Genomic DNA, 25376 nt, shown 5'->3' with positions numbered 1-25376 from the left:
AATACTGACAACGAGAAATTGAGAAAAATGTCCTCAAAGTAGGATGGCTCTCTTTGCCAACGAAAAGAACAAATAATTTGATTCCTTTCGCAGTTAGCAAAATACCATAGCAACTTAATTGCTTCCATACATTTCCTGGAGTGTTTTCACTTATGGGTGTATTCAGGAAAACAGACATGAACACAATCAAAGACTACAGGAAAGCTATTGGGAGTGACAGTGCAAATAAAGGAAAAGCAAGATCATGAAGTTGAAATGATGTTAAGCTCCAAGCTGAAAATGTTTGGTTTTCTTGAGAGTCATTCCACCCTTTTAAAGAAGGAAGACATAATAGCAGTAATTAACACTCAGTCAGTAGCAGTCACATGACTTGCAGTCTTCTTTAGACTCCAGACGGCTGCAGGAACAAACAGAGGATTACGATTCCAACTGGACTAGATAAGGTAAATGAAATGAGGTTGTTCCAATGGCAGAGGAATCCAGAACCAGGGGTTACAGTCTAAGGATATGGTAGGCCGTTTAGGACTGAGGTGAGGAGAAATCTCTTCACCTAGACAGTGATGAGTCTGCGGAATTATCTGCCACTAAAGGCAATTGAGACCAAAACATTAAATGTTTGCAAGAGAGAGTTGGTTATAGTTCTTAGAGCTAACAGGAAATGGGAGAAAGCAGGAACAGATACTGAGTTGGATGATCAATCATGATCATATTGAATGGTTGAGGAGAATTGAAGGACTGAATGGCCTATTCCTATTTTCTATGTTTCTATGATTAAGAGAGGGTAATGGCAGTCACTGAGAGTACCTGGATATTGTCATGACAGCTTTTCGTTTGTTTTGTTTGTATCAAATCCTGCTTTATTTTTAGTGATGCTCCAAATCCAGTAGGATCATAAGTAGAAATATCTTGGATTATCATTTTTACGAGATAATTACAAACCATCAAGATTCAATATAAACTAGCAGAAAAATAAATTAGAAATTTTAGATAGAACAATTACTTGAAATAAATGCATAGTATTCAGTTGAAAAGATTTTCCCCTAATCAAAGAATGATAGAAAGTCACATTTTATAGCTGCAAAGATATGACTAAGAGAATTGACTGAGATTACACTCACTGTCAAGCTTTTCTACCTTCTCTAAAGATGAGTGCTTAACCTCTATTCATCCTGTCTTGGGTTTCTGTTTAGTCCTTCTTTTGTGGCTTGCACTTTGCACCATTAGCTATAGCTTTCACTTTTACTGCCTGTAATCTGATTGTGTCAATCTGTACTATACTAACTTTCTCATTGCAGCTTGCTTTGAATTGAAATTCCTTCATAAAGTCTATTATAGTGTAACTTCTGGCTCTCATTCCATAAATGGATTCATATAATGGACATGGAACAGCTATAGCCATGTTAATTAATCATACATTGCTTCAGGAAACTAATTATTTCGATAACGATGTGCAGCTTATAATTAAAACTTGCAGGTGGAAAGCATGTTATATTAGTTCACATTTCTCATGTGGCACCACAAGATGAATGGTCTTTGCTAACTTGTTTTGTTAATGGTCAATTAGGATAACAATCGTCATCAATAGTGGGATTTAACAACTGTCCCTTTAAACAGGTATGATAACACCCTGGAGTTGTGACTGGCCACTCGGGAAAAAAAAAGATATAAAAAAAAATAAAAAATAAAAAAAAAATAAAAGGGGAGTGTTTGTCCACAAGAAAGAAAAAAAAATAAAAAAATAAATGGGGGTGTGTTTGTCCACAAGAAAGAAAAAAAAATAAAAAAATAAAAGGGGAGTGTTTGTCCACAAGAAAGAAAAACAAAAATAAACAGGTATGATAATCAAATTCTAATTTATTAGCAAAACAGAAATTAAATTAAAACATGTCCATCTGTACTCCTGTCCCCTTGATGCACATCACTTTAGGAAGGCCTCAAACATACTTCTAGACATTGTAGACTCCCTCTCTAGTGATATATTGGCACAAATATAGCCAGGGTATATAGGTAAATTGTTCTTTATTAATTATGAGACACCACAGGCCAAATCCTTAACAATCTGGCAAGGTGGCTCAGTGGTTAGCACTACTGGCTCAGTGGTTAGCACTACTGCCTCACAGCACCAGGGTCCCAGGTTCAATTCCGCACTCAGGTGACTGTCCGTGTGGAGTTTGCACATTCTCCCCGTGTCTGCGTGGGTTTCCTCCGGGTGCTCTGGTTTCCTCCCACATCACAAAGATGTGCAGGTTAGGGCAAATTAGTCATGCTAAATTGCCCATAGTGTTAGGTGCATTAGTAAGAGGGAAATGGGGCTGGGTGGGTTACTCTTCGGAGGGTCAGTGTAGACTTGTTGGGCCGAAGGGCCTGTTTCCACACTGTAGAGAATCTAATCTTAAAAAAAACCCATGTGGTTAGCCACGTTGAATTCATGCCCACATAATACAGTCCCAAATCAATTCCTGACATAAATATTTTCTGAGTTTTTTGTTGAGAAAATCTCAAAGAGAACAGACAGACTCATGGGAGAAGTATAAATGTATGCATAACAAGTGATTAGATGACTCTGGAAAAGAATATTTATCAATTGGGAATATAGTATCAAAGAGAAAATTGGAGAATGAGCTTCCAAAGGGGAAAAAAAAGGTTTCAAAACAGAGATAATTGTCAGTGCTGTCTATCTGCAGCTGTGTTGAGGTAAGAGACCAATGAACATGAATATCATGCGACATGAGAAGACATCAGCTAATATATTCAATAAGTTCTTGGGTTATTGTACAGCAGTATGTGTAGTTCATGAACAGCAAAATCTTCCTCCAAGATGATTTAAACTTGTCATATCTGATAGCATACAAGTTGTTGTTTACCTTACTATGAGAAAGTATTGCTTTAGAGTCATGTTTTGTAAGGGAATTAAACAATGTATTCAAACTCTGCAGCTTTAATATACCTATATAATCTTAAGTGTCATAATTGAGATGCAAGTGAAGCTGAGCTTGCACATTTGTTCATAACTACATGGAACTGTACTGAACTAATAATGGATGTGTAAGGATCCTCTTACTAGGAAAGTTCTTGATGAGAAGCTAACGCCCATCACTGGGGCAAAATAAATTATAAGCCCTGATAACTGGTCAACCGGCTCACATAATTTGTATATGAGGGGGACTAACTAATAACCTGTTTAGGTTATCAGAAAGGAGGTCAAGGGGAGTTCTTGTAGTGCAGTGGTAATGTCCCTATCACTAGACCAGGAGGCCCAGGTTCAAGTCCTACCTGCTGCTGAGGTGTGTAATAGAATCTCTGCAGGTTTATTAGAAAATATCTAACAGAAGGATGATCAAAACCACATTAGTTGTGGTAGAGAGGATAAAGATCAAAAGTGAAGGAACTGTTGCCACCTGGGGACAGAAAATTACAAAACTCTGAGAAGTCCACAAGATGAATCCAGGCTAGTTTATGCACGCTCCATTGTTCACAGTCAAAATGGTAAGGATGATCTGTTAAGTTGTGTTATTTAATATTTTGTTATCATTTATGCCAACTAAGTCTCTTCACAGATGGAGTTTAATTTAGATAAGTGCAAAGTGTTGCACTTTGTTAAGGCAAATCAGGGTAGGACTTATACAGGTTGTTCTCCTTTAACGCACATTTTGTCAACACGATTTGGCTGTAACGTGGTTGGTGAATTGGGGAACTTTTTTTTAAAATCCAAACTCCTATTGGCTGTTACGCAATGCTAACCCCACTTCCCTTCAGTCCATTCTAGGCATTTACTTAAGGACAAAAGAGAGATTTGACTTCGGGGCAATTTTTTTCTGACCTTACTGTTGATGTTTTCAAGGATGTTTTTAGAGATTACTGCAGAAGAAAACATTTGAATTTCAAGATTACACCCATTCTGGACAATGCACTAAGCCATCCTCCCACCATTGGTGAACTTTCTGAAAACATCAAAGTGCTATTTCTACCTTCAAAAACAACCTCTTTCATTCAACTCATGGACTAAGGTGCAATAGCAGCTTTTCAAGCTTATTGTTTAAAGCGCACATTCAGGAAGCTGATTGCAGGTACTGAGAGGGACAATGAGGACAGTGTTCTTCAATTTTGGAAGAGCTTTAACAAGAAGAATGTTATTAACATCATTGTGGAGGTGAGGGGTGATGTCAGTATGGACTGCTTGCATGCAGTTTGACAGAAACGTCTCCCAGATTTTCTTCATGATTTTCTTCCAGCAATCAAAGAACATTTGCTCTTTGTCGCTCCTGCAAAGCAAATTAGATTTGAAGTAGTGGAGACTGATCAAGTGGAGACTTGTCACTGTGGGGGAAATTGAAATTTGAGATGAAGTTGATGATGTCCAAGATATAGCACCACAAGGATGTTCCACTTCTCTTTTGTCTTCTATCCTGGGGGAAGCTGAGAAGCAGTTGCAGTTCTTAGAAGACAATGACTACAAGCAGGATAGCAGTGGCATAAAGTCTTATCTGGCAGCCTATGAACATCTTCTTCATAAAAGAAGAAAGATGGCAAAGCAGCAAAACTAGATGCCTTTTTTAAGCCAGCCCCCAGGAAACTGTCTGAGGACGATGAACCACAGCCATCCACTTTTAAACTAAATATTTCCTTTTGTTGTAGCCCTGCACCCAGAAGGGCACCTGACATTGACGATGACCCTCAGTTCCTGTCTTAATACAGTACTGTAACTCAGCAAACTCAGAAACCTGTTAAAGTGTTAAATTTATTGTATTATTTCATTTAAATATATGGTTTTAACATTTACTTAGGCTGTGCTATCATTTATATTAGACTATTATTTTTGTTTTGATTTTTACTGATTCATCCCAACCCTGTTTTTCCCAAAGGCCCCATTATTTCTATAACACAATTTTCTATTACATAAGGTCGCATGAGAATGCAATTACAGCATTAGAGCAGAACAGACTTAATGATAACGACCTGGGGAATGTTGCCAAACAAAGAGATCTTGGGGTGCAGGTTCATAATTCCTTGAAAGTGGAGTTGCAGGTGGACAGGGTAGTGAAGAAGGCATTTGGTACATTTGCTTTTATTTGTTAGTGCATTGAGTATAGGAGTTGAGATGTCATGTTCTCGCTGTACAAGACATTGGTTAGCCCACCTTTAGAATACTGTGTTCAGTTCTGGTCTCCTTGGTGTAGGAAAGATGTTGCTAAATTTGAAAGAGTTCAGAAAGGTTTACGTGGATGTTGCTGGGATTGGAGCATCTGAGCTAAATGGAGAGGTTGAATAGGCTGGGGCTATTTTCTCTGGAGCATCAGAGTCCAATGGGTGACCTTATAGAGGTTTATAACGGTCAAGAGGGGCATGTTAGGGTGAATGGCCAAGGTTCTTTTCCCAGGGTAGGGGAACCTAAAACTAGAGGGCATAGGCTTAAGATGAGAGGGGAATGATTTAAAAGGGACCTTAGGCACAATTTTTACACACAGAGGATGGTGAGTGTATGGAATGAGCTGCCAGAGGAAGTGGTGGAGGGTAGTACAATTACAACATTTAAAAAGACATTGAGATAGGTACATGAAGAGGAATGGTTTAGAGGGCTCCACCTCCTCCAAGATTTCCATTTCCCGGCCCCCAACACCTCATCTTCACCATGGATATCCAATCCCTCCACACCTCCATCCGCCATGAATAGGGCCTCCAAGCCCTCCGTTTCTTCCTCTCCCGACATCCCCAACAGTACCCTTCCACCAACACTCTCACTCGTTTGGCTGAACTGGTCCTCACCCTCAACAATTTCTCCTTCGAATCCTCCCACTTCCTCCAGACCAATGGGGTAGCCATGAGCACCCGTATGGGTCCCAGCTATGCCTGTCTCTTTGTTGGCTACGTAGAACAGTCCATCTTCCGTAATTACACCGGCACCACTCCCCACCTCTTCCTCCGCTACATTGGCGACACCTCGTGCTCCCGCGAGGAGGTTGTGCAATTCAGCAACTTCACCAACACATTCCACCCTGACCTTAAATTTACCTGGACCATCTCTGACACCTCCCTCCCCTTCCTGGACCTCTCCATCTCCATTAATGACGACCAACTTGACACTGACATTTTTTACAAACCCACTGACTCTCACAGCTACCTCGATTACTTCTCTTCCCACCCTACCCCCTGCAAAAATGCCATCCCGTATTCCCAATTCCTCCACCTCCACCATATCTGCTCCCAGGAAGACAAGTTCCACCACAGAACACACCAGATGGCCTCCTTCTTTAGAGACTGCAACTTCCCTTCCCATATGGTTAAAGATGCCCTCCAACGCATCTCGTCCACATCCCGCACCTCCGCCCTCAGACCCCACCCCTCTAACCGTAACAAGGACAGAACCCCCCGGTGCTCACCTTCCACCCTACCAACCTTTGCATAAACCAAATCATCCGTCGACATTTCTGCTACCTCCAAACAGGCCCCACCATCAGGGATATATTTCCCTCCCCACCCCTTTGAGCCTTCCGTAAAGGCCATTCCCTCCATGACTACCTTGTCAGGTCCACGTCCCCCAAAAATCCACCCTCCCATCCTGGCACTTTCCCCTGCCACCGCAGGAATTGCAAAACGTACGCCCACACCTCCTCCCTCACCACCATGCAAGGCCGCAAACGAGTCTTCCACATCCATCAAAGTTTTACCTGCATATCCACCAATATCATTTATTGTATCCGTTGCTCCCGAAGAGGTCTCCTCTACATTGGGGAGACTGGACGCCTCCTAGCAGAGCGCCTTAGGGAACATCTCTGGGACACCCGCACCAATCAACCACACCATCCTGTGGCCCAACATTTCAACTTCCCCTCCCACTCTGCTGAGGACATGGAGGTCCTGGGCCTCCTTCACCGCCGCTCCCTCACCACCCGACACCTGGAGGAAGAACGCCTCATCTTCCACCTTGGAACACTTCAACCCCAGGGCATCAATGTGGACTTCACTAGTTTCCTCATTTCCCCTTCCCCCACCTCACCCCAGTTCCAAACTTCCAGCTTAGCACTGTCCCCATGACTTGTCCTACCTGCCTATCTTCCTTTCCACCTATCCACTCCACCCTCCTCTCTGACCTATCACCTTCATCCCCACCCCCATTCACCCATTGTACTCTTTGCTACTTTCTTCCCACCCCCACCCTCCTCTCATTTATCTCTCCACCCTGCAGGCACTCTGCCTCTATTCCAGATGAAGGGCTTTTGCCTGAAACGTCGATTTGCCTGAACTGCTGTGCTTTTCCAGCACCATTCTAATCTAGAATCTGGTTTCCAGCATCTGCAGTCCTTGTTTTTACCAGGGTTTAAAGGACTACGGGCCAAATGTTGGCAAATGGGACTAGATTAGTTTAGGATTTCTAGTCAGCATAGTCGAGTTGGACCTAAGAGTTTGTTTCTGTGCTGTAGAACTCTATGATTCTATGACACTTTGCTACAATTTGACAGTCTTGCTATCGATTTATTTGTCACGGCCAAATTCTTTACATCACAGCCTGCATGTTGATATTTCTAGTCAACCTGAACTTTGTGTTAGAATATATCTGGAGCAGGTGAGACTTGAAGCCAACAGGTAGGGACACTACCACTATGCTATAAGATCCCCTCATAACCTGTATGTATGTTCAGCACTGATATAGGATGCAAACAAGCTTGCATTTGGAATGAAAACCTGTTCCAAGTTTGACTTTTTCACATTATTATAATGCACAAGTTGAACTACAAGTGAACACCCGTAAATGTCTCAGAGACAGAAGTAGCCATAACATAAATCACACCATGATATTCACAGATTTACAAATGTTGCAGCGCAGGAGGAGGCCATTTGGCCAGCATGCATTGGCTTAAATGAGCATCATCACCTACTGCCAATCTCCTACTTTACATTATTTTTATCCAAATAATATAATAACAATCAATGTCTTTTTAAATGTTGTAATTGTACCACCCTCCACCACTTCCTCTGGTAGCTCATTCCATACACTCACCATCCTCTGTGTGTAAAAATTGTGCCTAAGGTCCCTTTTAAATCATTCCCCTCTTATCTTAATAAAGTTATTTATAAAAATAAAAATCACACAACACCAAGTTATAGTCCAGCAGGTTTATTTGGAAGCACTAGCTTTCGGAGCACTGCTCCTTCATCAGGTGGTTGTGGCAAATAAGTTTGTACAACACAGAATTTATAGCAAAAAGTTCACAGTGTTATGTAACTGAAATTATACATTGAAAAACACCTTGATTATTGGTTAAGTCTCTCTCCTGTTACAATGACCACGTTAGCTTCACTTCTCCTATATGTATCACAAAACCTTTTTTAGAAGTTACATTCTCAAGTTAACCATACCAATTGGTGTCATGTCAGCCCAGATAATGTGCCACAATGGTCAGACTGATTCTAATGTAAAAAATGGATTTACAGAATCTTACATGGATTCATGCAGTTTTTGACCTAAGTAAAATGTAATTCTGCAAGTACAAATTTATCCCACAAACTTATATGTGTATGTGTGCATGTGGGTGTGTGGGGGGGGGAGGGTCATTACGAGTGTCTGTGAGAGGGTGTGTGTATGTGTGAGTGTGAGTGTTATGGGGCTTAATTCTGTGAGAAGGTGTATGTGGGAGTGTATGAGAGAGGGTGTACGTGTCTGTGTGTGTAGGCGTGTCTGTGCATGTCCATCTGTCTGTGTGTGTCTAGAGTGCAACGGGGTCACCTGTAGTGTGGAGAGGGTGTTGCTGGAAAAGCACAGCAGGTCAGGCAGCCTCCGAGGAGCAGGAGAAACGTTGATTCTCCTGCTCCTTAGATGCTGCCTGACCTGTTGTGCTTTTCCAGCAACACTCTCTCGACTCTGATCTCCAGCATCTGAAGATGTCATTTTCTCCTCACTGTCATGTGACAGTGGTTGAGGCCATCTCCATGAGTACTGAACTTGGCTATCAGGCTCTGCTCGGCCAACGATGCAGGCAAGTGCTTATCCTCATTGAAAATGTGTTGCAGGCTGCCAAGAATATGGCATAGTTTTTCGTTGTTGCCTGTCCTGAAGTCCACCTTGGAGGACGGTCACCCTAAGCCCGAGGTCGAATGTCCCAGACTGCTGAAGTGTTCTCCGACTGGGAGGGAACACTCCTGTTTGTTGATTGTTCTGGAGTGTCCATTCATCCGTTGCCGTAGCCTCTGCTTGGACTTGTGAATGCACCATGCCTCAGGGCATCCTTGCCTGCATCATATGAGATAGACAACGTTGGCTGAGTCACGAGTACCTGCCATGTACATGGTGGGAGGTGTCCCCACGTGTAGTGGTGGTATCCATGTCGACACTCTGACATGTCTTGCAGCGTCTACCATGACAAGGTTGTATGGTATTGTCCTGAAAGACTGGCAGTTTGCTACGAACAATGGTCTGTTTGAGATTTGGTGGCTATTTAAAGGCGAGAAGTAGAGGTGTGGGGAAGGTCTTGGCGAGATGCTCATCCTCATTAATAAAGTGTTGCAGGCTGCAAAGTACATGGCGTAGTTTTTTTGGCTCCTGGGAGGTACTGGACAATGGAGAAGGCCCTGTCGGTTGCAGCTCGTGTCTGTCTCTGGAGGAGGTCATTACAGTTCCTCACTGTGGTGCATTGGAACTGGTGGTTGATGAATTGAGCATCGTACCCCGTTCTTATGAGGGCATCCCTGAGTACTTCTAAGTGCCCGTCACGTTCCTCCTCATCTGAACAGATCCTGTGTATGTGTAGGGCATGTCCATAGAGGATGGCTATTTTAATGTTTCAGGTGGAAGCTGGAGAAGTGTAGCATCGTGAGGCTATCCGTGGCTTTGCGGTAGAGTGTGGTGCTGCAGAGCCCATCCTTGATGGAGATGTGTCCAAGAATGAGACAGATAGTAGAGTAGTCCATAGTGAGTTTGATGGTGGGATGAAACTTGTTAATATCACTGTGTAGTTTTTTTCAGTTGGAGGTCCTGCTTAGAGAAGAAATCTTGTTTGAACCTGTGCATGAAAATGTTGGCATATTGGAGTGCAGATTTGGTCCCCATGGCTGTTCCATGTGTCTGGATGAGGAACTGTTTGTCAAAGGTGACGACATTGTGATTGAGGATAAAGTGGATGAGTTGTAGGACAGTGTTTAGAGATTGGCAGTTGTTGGTGTTGAGTACTGAGGCTGTTGCCATGACGCTGTCATTGTGGGGAATGCTGATGTAGAGTGCTGAAAGGTCCATTGTGACGAGGAATGTTCCCGGTTCGACTGGCCCGTGAGTGCAGAGTTTCTGTAAGAAATCTTTAGTGTTGCGACAGAAGTTGGGTGTCTCCTGTACAATGGGTTTCAAGATGCCTTCGACATAGCCAGAGAGGTTCTCACACAGCATCCCATTGCCTGATACAATTGGACGTCCTAGTGTATTGGCTTTGGACCCAGTTCTTCAGAGTTCCCTACACGAATTCATCCCACTACTTCTACTACCTTCCGAAGATACACAAAGCCAATACACCAGGACGTCCCACCGTATCAGGCAACCTGGTGTTGTGTGATTTATAACTTTGTACACCCCAGTCCAACACCGGTGTCTCCAAATCATTTATAAAGATATCAGTTTGATTCTGAATTACTATTTAGAGAGCAGTTCTGATAGAGGTTAAATAGCTTTTATAATTACATTATCGTTATGTATTACATAATACTCAGAGCTACAATAGTCTTATTCATGGCATATTTATCATCTATGCTGGAACACAAAATGGCATAAGAGATATGAAATAGGTTTGATGTACTTACATGCACATTTCCCCCAGGAATCTTTTAAAACAAGATGTTCTGGCAGCAGTTGGACAGGATGGTTTTAGTTTTGTCACACATAATGCATGGTATTATTTTACTGAAAGGGTAAACTTGTTCCATTTTGAAAACAGACTAAATAGTTAAAATCAAATAGTTAGTTCAAGGAATTGAATTGTATGAGATTAAGTTTAGCTGATCTTTAGGTTAACTAAAAACTGGGCTCTTTTGGTAACTGCTATACTTTAAAATCATGAGCTACAAACTTGCCCTCTGATAATAATCAGATATATTTTGTTGGTGAGGCATTCATGTGTACATTACCAATGACTTATTTCCTTTCCCTTTTGAAAAATTGGGCTTGGTTATAATTGTGACACAGAGGTGAGACACAAGCAATGTAATGTGATAGCTGTGGTTGAGGAGCACTGTCATATCTGAGTTATAACGTTACTAGTTCAGGTTGCACTTTCAGACTTGGGCATGAAACTAAAGGTTGACACTCCAAAATAGTACTGAGGGGCAAATGGGACCAGATTACTTTAGGATTTCTAGTCAGCATGTTGGACCGAAGGTTTTGTTTCTGTGCTGTAAAACTCTATGATTCTATGTCACTTTGCTACAATTTGACAGTCTTGCCATCAATTTATCGATCATTGATTGTTGGAGGTGTTATTCTTCAGATGAGATGTTACTCAGATGAATGCAAAAGATCTCATGACTCCAGTTCAAACAAAAGTGTTCTTCCTGGCCCAACATTTATCTTTAATCAAGATCACATAAAATACATAACAAATAGTCATTATCACGGTATCTTTTGTGGGAGCTTTCCGTATGAAAGCTGGTTACTGCATTTTCTACACTACAACATTAATTACACTTCAATTGGTTGAAAGGTGCTTTGGAAATGTAGCTATATATAAAATGATGTGAAGAATTCCCGTAGATAGAACACAAGTTAACTAAATGAAGGAAATTTTGTATCAAATTTGACAGTAGGACAGCATTTTGTAAGACCACATTGCACTAAATGGTGGTCACTCTGATCAGATGTGTCTATGACAGGCAGACCAACAAAGACCTCTTTCACATTCTAAGGCTGGCAGGTAAATTCTTCAAGAGTTTGCAATTTGGTCAGTCATATTACAGAGTCATTCCTGGAGATAGACATTGATGTACCCCATCCAGCATTTCCAGGATGTCATCACCTCCTACCTTCGATAACCCCTCTCCATTTCTTCTGTTGGTCACCCAACATATTAATCATCACAAAGCTCTGACTTCCAACATTTTGAAAATCTGGTTATTAAACTTAGCATTCAATTTTAAAAATTCTTCAGAAGCTAGGCTCAACAATATTTAGATCCTAGGTCTAACCATCTTGAGGCTCATTTGTCAACAACCTTCCCTTCATCATAAATTCAGAAGTGGGAATGTTCCCTGATGATTGCACAACATTCAGCACCATTTTCAACTCTTCGCTAATGAAATAGTACGGGGTCATATGCAGCAAGACCTGAAAAACATCCAGGCTTGGGCTGATAAGTGGCAAGTAACACCTGTGCTACACAAATGCTAAGCAATGACCAACACCAACAAAACAGAATTATTTTCCCCTGATATTCAACGATATTCCCATCACTGAATCTTCACTATCAACTTCCTGGGATATAGAACTCTGCTGATTTAGTGTTGCAAACAGTCTATGAATATTTTTAAGCAGAAGTGAATAGGTTTCTCTGCAAGAGGGTGGAAGGGTAACAGACGTAGGCAGGAATGTGAATATGAGATTGCAATCAGACAAACTTTGATTTCATTATGGAATGAAGCAGGTTCTGGGGCCAAATGGCTTATTCCTGGCCTTCCCAATTTCCCCAAATGTCTGTCCACCATCTACAAGGCACAAGTCTGTGTAATGAAAAACTTGTTACTTGCTCCAATTATGGCTTTAAAATACATTATTTTAGCCTTCGAAGATGGTTTTTGAATAATTTTGTAAATTAAAAATATTCTGTTGTTCTTAAACTTATGAAGTGCCTGTAATGAGGATGTGGAGATGTTGGAGTTGGACTGGGGTAGACAAGCTACACTTCTCAAGCTCCCACCCTCAACATATTAAAACAGCCATTCCCGATGGACAAGCCCTACGTAGCATCTGCTCGGATGAGGGGGAATGCAATGGACACCTGAGATTGTCAGAAAAACAGGATATGATGCTCAGCTCATCAATCGCCAATTCCATCGCGCCATAGCGAAAACCGTAATGACCTCCGCGTAAGGCAAGACATATAACCACTAGGGTACCCTTTGTCATCCAGTACTTCCCTGGAGTGGAGAAACTATGCCATGTTCTTGGATTAGTGGTGCTGGAATAGCACAGCAGTTCAGGCAGCATCCAAGTAGCTTCGAAATCGACGTTTCGGGCAAAAGCCCTTCATCAGGAATAAAGGCAGGGATGCCTTTATTCCCGATGAAGGGCCTTTGCCCGAAACGTCGATTTCGAAGCTACTTGGATGCTGCCTGATCTGCTGTGCTCTTCCAGCACCACTAATCCAGAATCTGGTTTCCAGCATCTGCAGTCATTGTTTTTACCTATGCCATGTTCTTTGCAGCCTTCAATATATCATCAATGATGATGAATACCTCACCATGACCTTCCCTACGCCTCCATTCTTGCCTTCAAACAACCACCGAAAACTTCAAACAACCACTGAAAACATTATTCGCAACAAACTACCCAGCTTTCAGGACATCAGCCACAAAACCACACAACTCTGCCATGGTAACCTCTGCAGGACATGTCAGATTATCAACAAGGATACTGCCATCGCACTTGGGAACACTACCCACCACATACCCGGCAGGTACGCATGTGACTTGGCCAACATTGTCTATCTTATATGATGGAGGCAAGGATGCCCCAAGGCATGATACATTGGCAAGCCCATGCAGACACTATGACAATGATGAATGGACACCGCACAATGATCAAGTCACTGGGAGCAGGATTCCCTCCCAGTGGGGGATTACTTCGGCAGTGCAGGACATTCAGTCGCTAATCTTTGGGTGAGTATCCTCCAAGGCAAACTTCAAGATATGCAACAACACAAAATCAGTTTGCAGAGGCTGATAGCAAAGTTCTGTACCCATGAGGATGGCCTCAACTTTGATCTTGGGTTAATCCTGGTGAAGAATCTCACCTGGACCCTCAACACCAGCTCCATAGCTAAGAAAGCCTAGCAGTGTCTCTACTTTCTGCGCAGGCTGAGGAAAGCCCACCTCCCACCACCCATCCTCACCACGAGATTTCATTGAGAGTACCCTGAGCTGCTGCATTACCGCATGGTTCAGGAATTGCACCATCTCAGATCGTAAGACCCAAAAACAGATAGTGAGGTCAGCTGAAATTATCGGTGTCTCTCTTCCCTCTATTACAGATGTTTACATCACAAGCTGCATCCAAAAGGCAAAGAGCATTGTGGAAGTCCCCACACACCCTTCATTCAAATTCTTCTCCGTCCTGCCATCTGGCAGAAGATACCAGAGCATTTGGTCTCTCACGGCCAGAATGTGCAACAGTTTCCTCCTCCAAGCCATCAGACTCCTTAACACAGTACGAACAGACTCTTTCCCATCTGAAATTCTTTGCACAACTTTGAATTGATGCTAGAAAAATGTCTATTTATCATTCTTCTATTACACCGTAACTTGTGTGTTTTGCACTTCTTATGCACTTTATGCTATGTACGAGTGAGTGTGTAGTGTGTGCTGTCCATGTCGCACCCTCAGTTCTGGAGGAACGCTATCGTATTTTTACTGTATCTGTTGTGTATGGTAGAATTAACAAATAAAAAAGCTACTCTACTTTACAGGTAACCCCACTACACTGTATACTTCCACACCCACTCTCACACTTAAGAGACCCTCTCCCCCACACAAACTTGCACACACTCTCACACACAGGAGGGAATTATTTCATTCAAGATTCCACCAAAAAAGTCCGACCTCAGTTGAAAACATAGACAGATTTGAAACAGGACCTCACACCTAAAGTGCATTGTCTAACCTGAGATATCACTTCTGATACACTGATAAAACATTTAATTATCTGGGGACAAAGACGTGAAAGGAATCTTGATTTTGCATTTTAATCAACAATCTTCCTCCTGTTTAAAGGGTTCAACTTTAAAGGTTTAAAGTTGTTAACTTTTCGCTTATAAATACTGCCTTATACCTCTCTATCACACAACACCTGAGGAAAGAGCGGAACTCCGAAAGCTTGCAATTTCAAATAAACCTGTTGGACTGTAATTGTTTGAATGTCGGCCTAGTCATGAAGGTGGCAGCGATTTATTTAGCTTCACCAAACCCTATAATGTAAAGCACCGTGACGTTTGTAAACATTTTTAGATCTCGTGCTTGTTCACTATAAATCCGCCATTTCTGTTTACATCCCTTTGAACAAACAATGAGCATTCTAGGCCGCCAGGAGGCCTGACCACGGTGCATTGTGGACTACTAGGAGGACTATGACCGCGGGGTATTGTGGGACACTGGGACAATGCTGCAGAGCATTGTGGGCTGCTGGGAGGTTTGTGACCGCTGGGTATTGTGGGATACTGGGAGGACTATACTACAGAGCATTGTGGGCTGCTGGGTGGTTTGTGAACGCGGGGTATTGTGGGCCGGTTTTGAATGCTGACGATTCTTCCGGAGGATTCGGGTTGAGGACGTGGACTGATGGCTCCTAAAGGCAGCAGCAAGCAGCAGTCGGAGGAAGATCTTTTGCTGCAGGACTTCAGTCGAAATGTCTCGGCCAAATCCTCTGCATTGTTTTATGGAAACGCATTCATTGTGTCGGCCATTCCTATCTGTAAGTGTGTGTGGGATGGCGGAGTCGCTGCTGCCAGTGGAAGTGCAGTAGGCAATGATCAGGATAAGGTTTAATTCCTCACATTTTACCTGATGCGTAAGAATTCACGGGATTTTTATGTCTTTAAAACGGCACGACGATCAAACTCTTTCATAGCAGGGGGTCGGTTCGGTGCCCTGAAAGTTGGTTTTGTATTTTGGGGGAAAATGTGGCTAAAAGCTGCGATTTTTTAATTGAAACTGGAAGAGGAAATCATCACTATCCATAAAATTAATTCGTGTAGGATAGAGCAAAATGTCACGTAGAGCTGGAGAAGCTTGTCAAATTGAGGATAGTAAGAAGTTTGAAGTCGTTTAAAATATATTTATGAGAGGATAAAGATGCAATCTAAGTTGTGGAGTTTACCGAATATGCTGCTGACGAGGAGAGGCTGAGAAAAAATGAAAACTACTTCTTGGGTACAGGACATACCTGGATAATCTTACAAATTGCCAGGTAGATACTGTGATATACCTGCACTGGGACAGCTTGGTTAGGAGCATGTTGGCTTTGGATAACAAAGCTTCATTACTATTGCTGGAATGTTGTCAGGCTCATAGCTTTTGCAGTATCTAGTGCCTGCCTTCAGCTGTTTCTTAAAATTATGTACAGTGAACCAAATTAGTTATGATGCTGGAAACCTTGGAACAAGGTTGAGATTATCATTTTGGCTGAAGATGCTTAAAATGCTTGAGTGTTGTTTTTTGCATGATGCAGAGGGTGGAGATATTTTGGAGCTGCTTCCTGTATTGCATTGTTTAATTGTCCACCACCATTCAGAACTGCAGAGTTTGGATCTGATTTGTTGGTTGTGGGACGATTTAGCTCTTGTCAATGACATGCTGCTTCCATTGCATAGCATTCAGTTGATCCTATGTCACAGTTTCACTAGGCTCACACCTCAGTTTTGGGTACACTCGTTGCATTCCCTGCTCCATTCTTGATTGAACTAGGAATTGTCCCCTATCTTGATGATGCTGATAGAGGGGAGGATATACTGGGGGCTAAAGATTATGGTTGGTTATGGTGCTGCAGATGCTGATGGGCCACAGCATCTCACGGATGCCCAAGTTTGAGTTGCTAGAACCATTCAAAATCTATTCCATTTAGCACAGTCATTGTGCTGCAAAACACGATGGAGGGCACCCTTAAAGTAAAGGCAGAACTTCATCTCCACAAAGACTGTGTGGTGATCATTGCTCCTGATACTGTCACGGAGAGGCAAGTAAACTTGCACAAGTGTACAGATGAGTACAGGAATCACATGTCCAGCAATGGTATCTGTTACTTGGTATTTGGTTGTTGCTTGGAAGTGCAATACCAACATCAATATGGTCATCTAGCCAAATATAGATAAATAGGAGGTGGCTAAGTTTGAAGATGTTTAGGCTTGGTGGAAGAGCTGTGGGAAATGCAGGGTTATAGGGATAGGATAGAGGCGATGGGCTTACATGGGATGCTCTTCAGAGGATCGGTGTGGACATGATGGACCGAATGGCCTGCTTCCACACTATAAGGATTCTAAGTACACGAGGATATAGTTGGGAGAGATCTTTGTCAGGATGCATTGGCAATATTGGAACAAGTAACAATGGTGAGAGTATGGCTGCAGTATGGTTGAGGTGGATGACAACAAAAATTTCAGTGGGCCAGGGATGCATTCTATGCTATGTGAATTTCATCAGAAATCTTTTCAATAAGGTTATCTACATCTTGTTGCTGTGCAAATAAAATTGTGCTATTTCCCTTTCTTCAACTCCCCCAACTGAGGAGATGGATGCAAAAGTTCAATAGTCTTTGTTTTAGAATTATAGTTACCAGATTTACGTATTATTAAGCATCTATCTACAAGTTTTGCATCCTTGGATCAGAGAACTTTAAAGTTAAAACTTATGCTTTCATATTCTTCTTTGGACTTTTTTTCATTCTTGGTGATATGTGATTAACTCAAAAAGAAAAATGGAACTATGAATATTACTTCACGCTGAGGAATATTTGCAACTTTCACTCTTTCAGGACTGTTTATTTGAATAGATAAGCAATGACCACTAAATTTTGTCTTCCAGGGCTCTACTGGAGGATCTGGCACATGGACCTTGTCCAATCTGCAGTTCTGTATTGTGTTATGACCCTTGTCAGTACCTATCTTGTGGCATTTGCTTACAAAAATGTCAAGTTTGTCCTGAAACACAAGTATGTAATTTCTAGAGTAAAATTATCTGTACAGTTTATTAAATGATATCAGCACGTCACACTGTTAACAGAGATTCATATGTCCAGGGTTGCACAGAAGAGAGAAGATGCAGTTTCCAAAGAGGTCACTCGGAAACTATCTGAAGCTGACAACAGGAAGATGTCTCGCAAAGAAAAAGATGAAAGGTGTGCTCTTAAAATCTTGAAAGTTGTATTGGAGATACTGCCTCAAAGCTGAATGTCAAACATGCAAAAGTCAGTATTTTGTTGTAAGTTTGTAATGTATGTAACGTGAGGTTGGGTGTTGCAGCACAAAGATTCTTTTAAGCAAGCACCATTGCAATTAAGAGAGCACAAGCAGATAACAATGCTGTTAATTCCGACTCTGTTTCCTGTCAGCCACCAATTCCTTATCCAAGTCTGTACTCTAGCCCCAATCTCAGGCACTTCAATTTTGCATGATAATCTCATGTGGGACCTTAACGACAGGCTATTGAAAATCCAAGCAAACCACATCCCTTGGCTTCCTCTTAACAACTCCTCTAGTCCCATCCTCCTAGAATTCCAGTAGTGTATCAAGCATGATTTCCCTTTCATAAATCCAAGTTGACTCTGCCTGATCCTATCTTTTTTGCCAAATGCACTGCAATTAATTCATTTATAACGGACACTAGCATTTCCTCACTACTAATGTCAGGCTAATTGGTCTACAAATCCCCTTATTTCTCTATACCATTTATTTTTCAAATAGTAGGGTTTTATTAGCTGCCTATAATCATAAGAAATGTTCGAGTCTGTAGAATCTTGGAAGATAACCACCAATAGGTCCACTATTTCCAGGACCACTTCCTTAAGTATTCTGGGAGACAGATTATCAGGCTGTGGGGAGTTTTTGCTGATGGGAGTTGTTTAATCCCATCAATTTGTCCAAAAAACATTTCCCTACTAGTACTGACTTCCTTCATTTCTTGCTTTCTCTAGACTCTGCATCCTCAAATTTTTGGATTGTTATTTGGTGTCCATCTTTTTGAAGACTGAATGAAATAATATTTTTAATTGGCTACCAACTCTGGTTCCCATTATAGTACAACCTCTATTATCCAAACAAGAACTCAAGGTCCTGATGCTTAGGTGAACTGTGTTATCTGAACATTCGATTTGTCCGAACAAAATACTCCTCCTCCACCTCCTCCTCCTCCTCCTCCTCCTCCTCCTCTTCCCCCCGCCCCCCCCCCCCCCACCGTGTCGTTCAGATAATCAAGGTTGCCTGTATAGCGTCCTCTGTTTTTGACTGAAGGCCCTATATTTGTCTTTAGTAATTGTTTTCTCTTCACACACCTATAGAAGCAGGGAAATTATAAGATGACTAGTATGAAAGCTTCAAATAATTTATGTTAGTGCAGTTGCTGGTTGATGGTACAGGGAGCTTTACTTTTCAGCATTGACTATATTCATGAAAAGCTAGCCTGCTTCTGACTTGAGGTAGTCTTTAACAACTTTTGAAAAGATTTGTACCTCAGGTTCTGGATGTCGGTTTGCTCGTTGAGTGAAAGGTTTGTTTTTGGGCATTTCATCACCATACTAGGTAACATCACCATACTAGTGAGCCTCTGAATGAACCCAAGGAAACTCAAACATAAAAATAGAAAGTGGGCTACACCACTAGTGCTTCATTCAGAGGCTCACTGAAGATGCTACCTAGTATGGTGATGAAACGTCTGAAAACGAACCTGCCAGCTCAGCGAGCAAATCTACATCCAAGGTAGTCTGTAAATATCTGGTTCAGGATTTCTCCTTTAAGAGTTCACCGAAGACCTTTTCCGCAATCCAACTGAGCTGCACATTGTGTGTAGTTTGCTTCTCTGACAGAGGTTTGTGGCTCAATATTTATGTACCTCAAGCCTATCCATTCAGACAGATTATTGCCAGTGCTAGAACACCTATTTATTCTGTTATTAAACCAAAGTTTATTCTTTGTATGGTATTTCCACAAACCGTGGTATTTGCTTCTAGATATGAAACTAAAAGCTTGCTTTTCTCCATAATAGGATCCTATGGAAAAAGAATGAAGTGGCTGATTATGAAGCTACAACCTTTTCAATCTTTTACAACAACACTCTGTTTCTGGTTATGGTGATCATTGCTTCGTTCTTTATATTGAAGAATTTCAATCCTACAGTGTATCCTTTTTAGTGCTGATATAATAACACCACCATGCAGGTATCTACATTTGAGAAGAAATTAGTTAATGGTTTTAAACTGGTGTCACTTTTAAGAATTTATTGCATTCCTGTTACTGATTGGAGTTAAACTATTGGAAGAAGTGATTAAAAGATCAATTTTGCCTTTCCTGTTGAGAACCCAGTGAGTGTATGGAAGACCATTAATTTATCAGTCTACAGTGTGCACATTTATTTTCATTATTAGACAGCAATCCATATTGCTGATTTCATTACGGCCACTGAAGATTCTCTCCTCATTCGTAAATTTGAAACGTTAGATTGTGTTGTATTCGTTGCATTGTTGACATTAAATAATATTGTTGAGTATGCACACAATCGGTCTTTTAGATCTGTTTGAACAACACTGTATTCATTATTACAAATTTTAAAATACAATATATCCTCCAGAAAATGGAAACACAACTATACAGGTCCCAAAATTTATTTTCTTGTGTTGATTCATCATTTACCTGAAAATATCAGTCTTTTAATTATGTTACGTTTCTGTATAAAACTTGTGTTCCTTAATTGAACTCTCAGAAACTACATCCTGTCGATTTGTGCTTCATCAGGATTGATTGCTCTTCTTTCTACAGGTTCAAAGTAATTTTCTCAGGTTTTCTTAATGAGCTGTTGTCAAGAATTGAATCGTCTGTGTACTTAATGAGGTTACTTCGATTTTAAAATCTGTAAACTTGAGACCTGAAACTACAGAATTGGTCACTTGACTGAGACAACTACAGTTCTGTGAACTGCATTTCTTTTTACAATACACCTGTATTCCATATTGTCAGTCATGGATGTAATGTAATAAAATGAATGCATTTTGCAACTGTTTTTTTTTTATTTGCCAGCCCATTTCTAGAAGTCTGCAATTTTGCTTTAACTTGTATGGACACACACATCCACCCCCTATAGTATATCTACTTTTCTGTAGACATTGTAAATGACAAGTTAAAATTTGTGTAAAGTAAGGCACTGAGTTGGCCTTTAGTATATATGGTGTTTGCAGCATGTAAACTCATATAACTTATGAAAATCTCGGTAATTATTTCTGCTCTATAAGTGACAAAGTATCAGCCTCCCATACTAAGTGATATCATAGATGGTCATAAGGTTGATTAAAATGTAGGTTTTAAGAAGTTGAAGAATTGGAGCTGTAGAGAGGGAAGTCACCTTGCATTTCTTCCTGAGATGTGGCATAGTAGTCCCTTCCTGTACCCGTGGGGGTTATTTTCCAGGATCTACCGCGAAAGCCTGAAACCGTGGATTGGAGTAAACCTGGTGGGGTGGGGGGGGGGGGAGAGGGAGAGGAGTCACCCTGTACTACAGAGGTATTTTAAAACCTACTAAGTTAGAACCTAAACTATGAATACATTGGTTACCTAACAAGTCAAATTACTGCATAATTATGTCTGATGATTAGTTCTCAATTTTCATTAAACTTTCAGCAGTGATGTAATAAATAACTTGAGTGCGCAAGATACAACAAACTAAATCTCTGTTATGCTTTCACTAAATTTTATTTTTTATAATTAAATCAAATACAGCAATGTAATTTTTCAAACCATCAAGCATATGATATATGACTTACACTTTAAATCTGGTAACTGGTCAAAGTGCATAATACTCAATTAAGTATGTGATAATGAAGTACAGAACAGTGTTGCCTGATCATCTTTCTACAATTAAAGCGACTTTCTGATTTACTTCTCATAGTTACCGATTCTGCCCTGTAGTTGTTTAGTAAACATGTTTTCTGCAAAAGAAACTATGACATACATTCTACTAAATAGTTTCTCAAATAATTTTAAAACCTTCTAAACTGATTTCACAATACATAAGAGCATAAGAATGGTGAAATTCTTGTATTTCATTCAGACTCTTGTGCCTGTTTAACCATTCAATCAAATCATGGTTGAACTCTCCTTCAGGTAATGAACTCACCATTGATTCATTCCCAATAAAGTGTATCTACCTAAGTAATGAGAGTTTCAATTGACTAAGTATCCATACCTTTTCTGGGAAAAGAATTCCACATTTCCACTGCCATTTTTGATGAAAAGTTTCTTCTAGATTTTTCTCCTTAATGACTTAGTTTTAATTTTCAGTTTGGCCCCCTTGTTCTGGATTCTGCCAAAGGAAACAGCTTGTCTGTGTCCACATGTCAAATCCTTTTATCATTTTAACACCATAATTAAGTCATCTGAAACCTTTAATTAAATGACTGCAATCAGTTTATATAACCTATCTTCACAATTTAAACCTTTTTAAGACTTGGTGTCATTTTGGTAAATATGCACCACACCCTGCTCAAGGTCAATGTCCTTTGAGGTACAGTGCCAAAAATTGTTTGCCATACACAGAGGTTTGGTACATTGCTACCTCCACTTTGTATTACACCTCCCATGTTAGAAAGGCCAACGTTCCATTAGCCTTTTTGACCACTAGGTGCACTTGTGTATTAATGTTTAATGATTTATGTGCCTGCACCTTCACTTCTTCAGAATACCTGGTAGCTAGCTATTAGGAAAACATTTTATTTTAACTGTCTTGAATCCAAAATGCATCATCTTTCACTTCCCATGGTTCACTGGTTGTATCATTGTTTCTCCTCACTTAATCTGTCAATGGAACTTTAAACTTTCATCTTTGTTTGATTCAATTCACTGTATTTTTTAAATTAGTGTCCTCTGCAAACTGGTTTTACTGCTCTAAGTTTGATGTATATGGTGAATAATTGAGATGCTGATATCTAGCCTTGGGGAACACAAATTGTCAGATTCAGGCAATCTGACCACATTCCCCTTATTCCTAATGCGCTCTCTCAATTCCCAACTAATGAAATCATTAAAATTTGCCATTTATGTAACAGCAGAAGTTTAGATTTATGTACTATTCATAAAGCAACTGCTGCTTTCTGAAAAATACAAACAGCAATTGTGTGTACCAAAGCAAGCAATATGGTTTAATGTGTATTTAGTGACTTTTATATAAATGTACTTGATTAGTCTGGAACGGGTTAAAACGAGCAATTGTTTTCAATATATTTTGTAACCTGAAATAAAGCATCCTAAATGCATCTTTGGATTCCAATTTACTGATGTAAACACATTCAGACTCTAGTCCTAAAATAATCAGCCATTTCCAGCATAATGCAAGCCATTATATGTTCATGTCTGTGATCTGTAATTAATTGGATGAGGTTCAATTGGGAGGAATGATTCTTTAAACTTGGTACTGGAATTCAGATTCCAGAAGTACACAAGCTGTGAACTTGCTTGTTTCATTTTTACGTTAAAAGCAAATAAGTCAATGTACATGTTGGGTGAGTAAAAAAACTCCAGGAACCACCTTAATCGAGGTGATTTTAGAATGTGCTTCTGTTTAAGGGTACACCTCTCATTGCATAAGCATGCACCTGTGGGAATTCAACAGTAAACAGCTTTAGATTCACAGCCAGACAGTGGTCCAGCAAGTAAAGAGTACCACTTTCATCATGCAATCTCAGTCATCATCATGCATCTTTAAATTAGGATCGGTAGTCCTTCTTGCCTAATGGTTTGTTGCCAAGTATGCTGTCAATCTCATTCACAATCTGGGATGTCAATTTTGAGAGAACCTGAAAAGTTTCCAAACATTTCATAAGTAGTACGAAAAATATCTTGAAAAGTATTTTATCCAATACAGTTGAGACAAGACAAGACTTTCAAATTCTACCTATATAACATCAGAAATTACCTCCTTCTTTAATAACCTCAGATTCTGATGAGAAACATCTTTTAAAAATCAGTCACAGTCATGAAGTGGGAGCTTGGGGGGATGTGAACATGTTATGGGCCCACAGCGATGAATACTGAACAGAATTATTTTTAGTCATTTATTTCTTGAAGAATAAATATTGGCAAGGGCACTGGAGTTAAAATCTCTCCAAGTTAATTTGAAAAATAAATTATATTTTTTACATCCATCTGAGGACAGATGAATCCTTGTTTCAACGTCTCACCTGGAAGGCGATATCTCAAACAGTGTAGCTCTCCCTCAGGGTACACTAGAGTATTGGTCTTGATTTTGCATTCAAGACCCTAAGTGCATGACTGAATCCATAACCTTCTGATCTGGAAGTAAATATTGTGGCAACAAGCTAAGGGTAACATCAGGGTTAAGGTACATGCCTGGGAAAAGGGAAAGCATGCTGCGATAGATAAAATAAGTAAGTTGGTATTACTGATAAGGTTGATCAGTACTAAACAAACAGTTCATAGGTAAATGACCCAAAATGGGTCAAGCTACGATTCTCCACACGTTTTCAATTCCGTAAAGGTGTTTCATTTAACATTCATAATTGGGAAATATTATAAACAGGATCTAATTTTAAGTGGACTAGACTGAAGCAGTTAATTTTGCATTGTTTACCCAACAGTCCCTCAAATTCAATTAGAATTGTTGGCACCTCTGTCTTGTAATGGTAACAAATGATAAAGTTATGGTTGCATTGTCATGTAGATTTTTTTTTATCAGCCTGTTCAGACATACTATGACATATCTTGGGGAAGTGGGACTTGAACCCAAATCTTCTGGCCTACAGGTAGGGTCACTAACACTGCATTACTAGTGCAATCTGTCCCTAAAATTAAGTTATTGGTAGAAAAATGAACAAAATCATTTAAAACATATGCTACCATATATAAAGTGGAATTTTGATTTGGTTGTCATGTGCAGGTAGTGAATAGGGTTTCCTTATTCCAATATAATGATTAGGTTACTACAAGTTAGGAATTAAGCTTCATTAGCATTGAATCAGTCAGTTGCAATGGCCAATTTTGGAATTGAACAATGTTTTAAATGTGGTTGTGGGTACCACATTTTAGGAAAGATGTGAGCACATTCAACAGAATATAGAAACAAATTTACAAGAATGATTCCAGGGATTAGAAATTTCAGTTCAGAGAGTAGATTGAAGAAGTTGTCACTATTCTCAGAGACAGGTGGCTGAGAGGACACCTAATAGAGGTTTCCAAAGCCATGAGTAAGCTTGAAGGTGCAGATTGCAAGAAACTGTTCTGGCCCATAGAAACCCCACAGTATGGAAACAGGTCATTCAGCCCAATAGGTCCACACCAACTCTTGGAAGAGCATCCCACCCTGTAACCCTGCATTTTTCATGGCTAATACACCTAACCTACACATCCCTGAACACTACAGGTAATTTAGCGTGGCCAATCTACCTAACTTGCACCTCTTTGGACTGTGGAACGAAACCGGAATAC

General features: G+C 40.5%; 2 protein-coding genes across 2 annotated transcripts in view; one reads left to right on the top strand and one right to left on the bottom strand.

The window, feature by feature from the left end:
• Positions 1 to 15457: 15457 nt before the first annotated feature.
• ssr3 (signal sequence receptor, gamma) lies at positions 15458 to 20938 on the top strand. Its single transcript, XM_072572652.1, has 5 exons — positions 15458 to 15652; positions 17758 to 17884; positions 17972 to 18070; positions 19933 to 20064; positions 20647 to 20938. Exons 1-5 carry the CDS (start codon positions 15520 to 15522, stop codon positions 20711 to 20713), a joined length of 558 nt encoding a protein of 185 aa, XP_072428753.1. The 5' UTR covers positions 15458 to 15519; the 3' UTR covers positions 20714 to 20938.
• Positions 20939 to 21028: 90 nt separating this feature from the next.
• Positions 21029 to 25376, bottom strand: part of kcnab1a (potassium voltage-gated channel subfamily A regulatory beta subunit 1a) — a 245506-nt gene continuing 241158 nt past the window's right edge. The window contains exon 14 of the mRNA XM_072572651.1: positions 21029 to 23728. Coding sequence (XP_072428752.1) covers positions 23639 to 23728 — 90 coding nt within the window. The 3' untranslated portion in view covers positions 21029 to 23638. The remainder of the gene's footprint in view (positions 23729 to 25376) is intronic.

The sequence above is a fragment of the Chiloscyllium punctatum genome, chromosome 6, assembly GCF_047496795.1.
Source record: "Chiloscyllium punctatum isolate Juve2018m chromosome 6, sChiPun1.3, whole genome shotgun sequence".
Classification (NCBI taxonomy): domain Eukaryota; kingdom Metazoa; phylum Chordata; class Chondrichthyes; order Orectolobiformes; family Hemiscylliidae; genus Chiloscyllium; species Chiloscyllium punctatum.
Note: the sequence above shows the minus strand (reverse complement) of the source record. Positions and strands in the feature narration are given on the sequence as shown.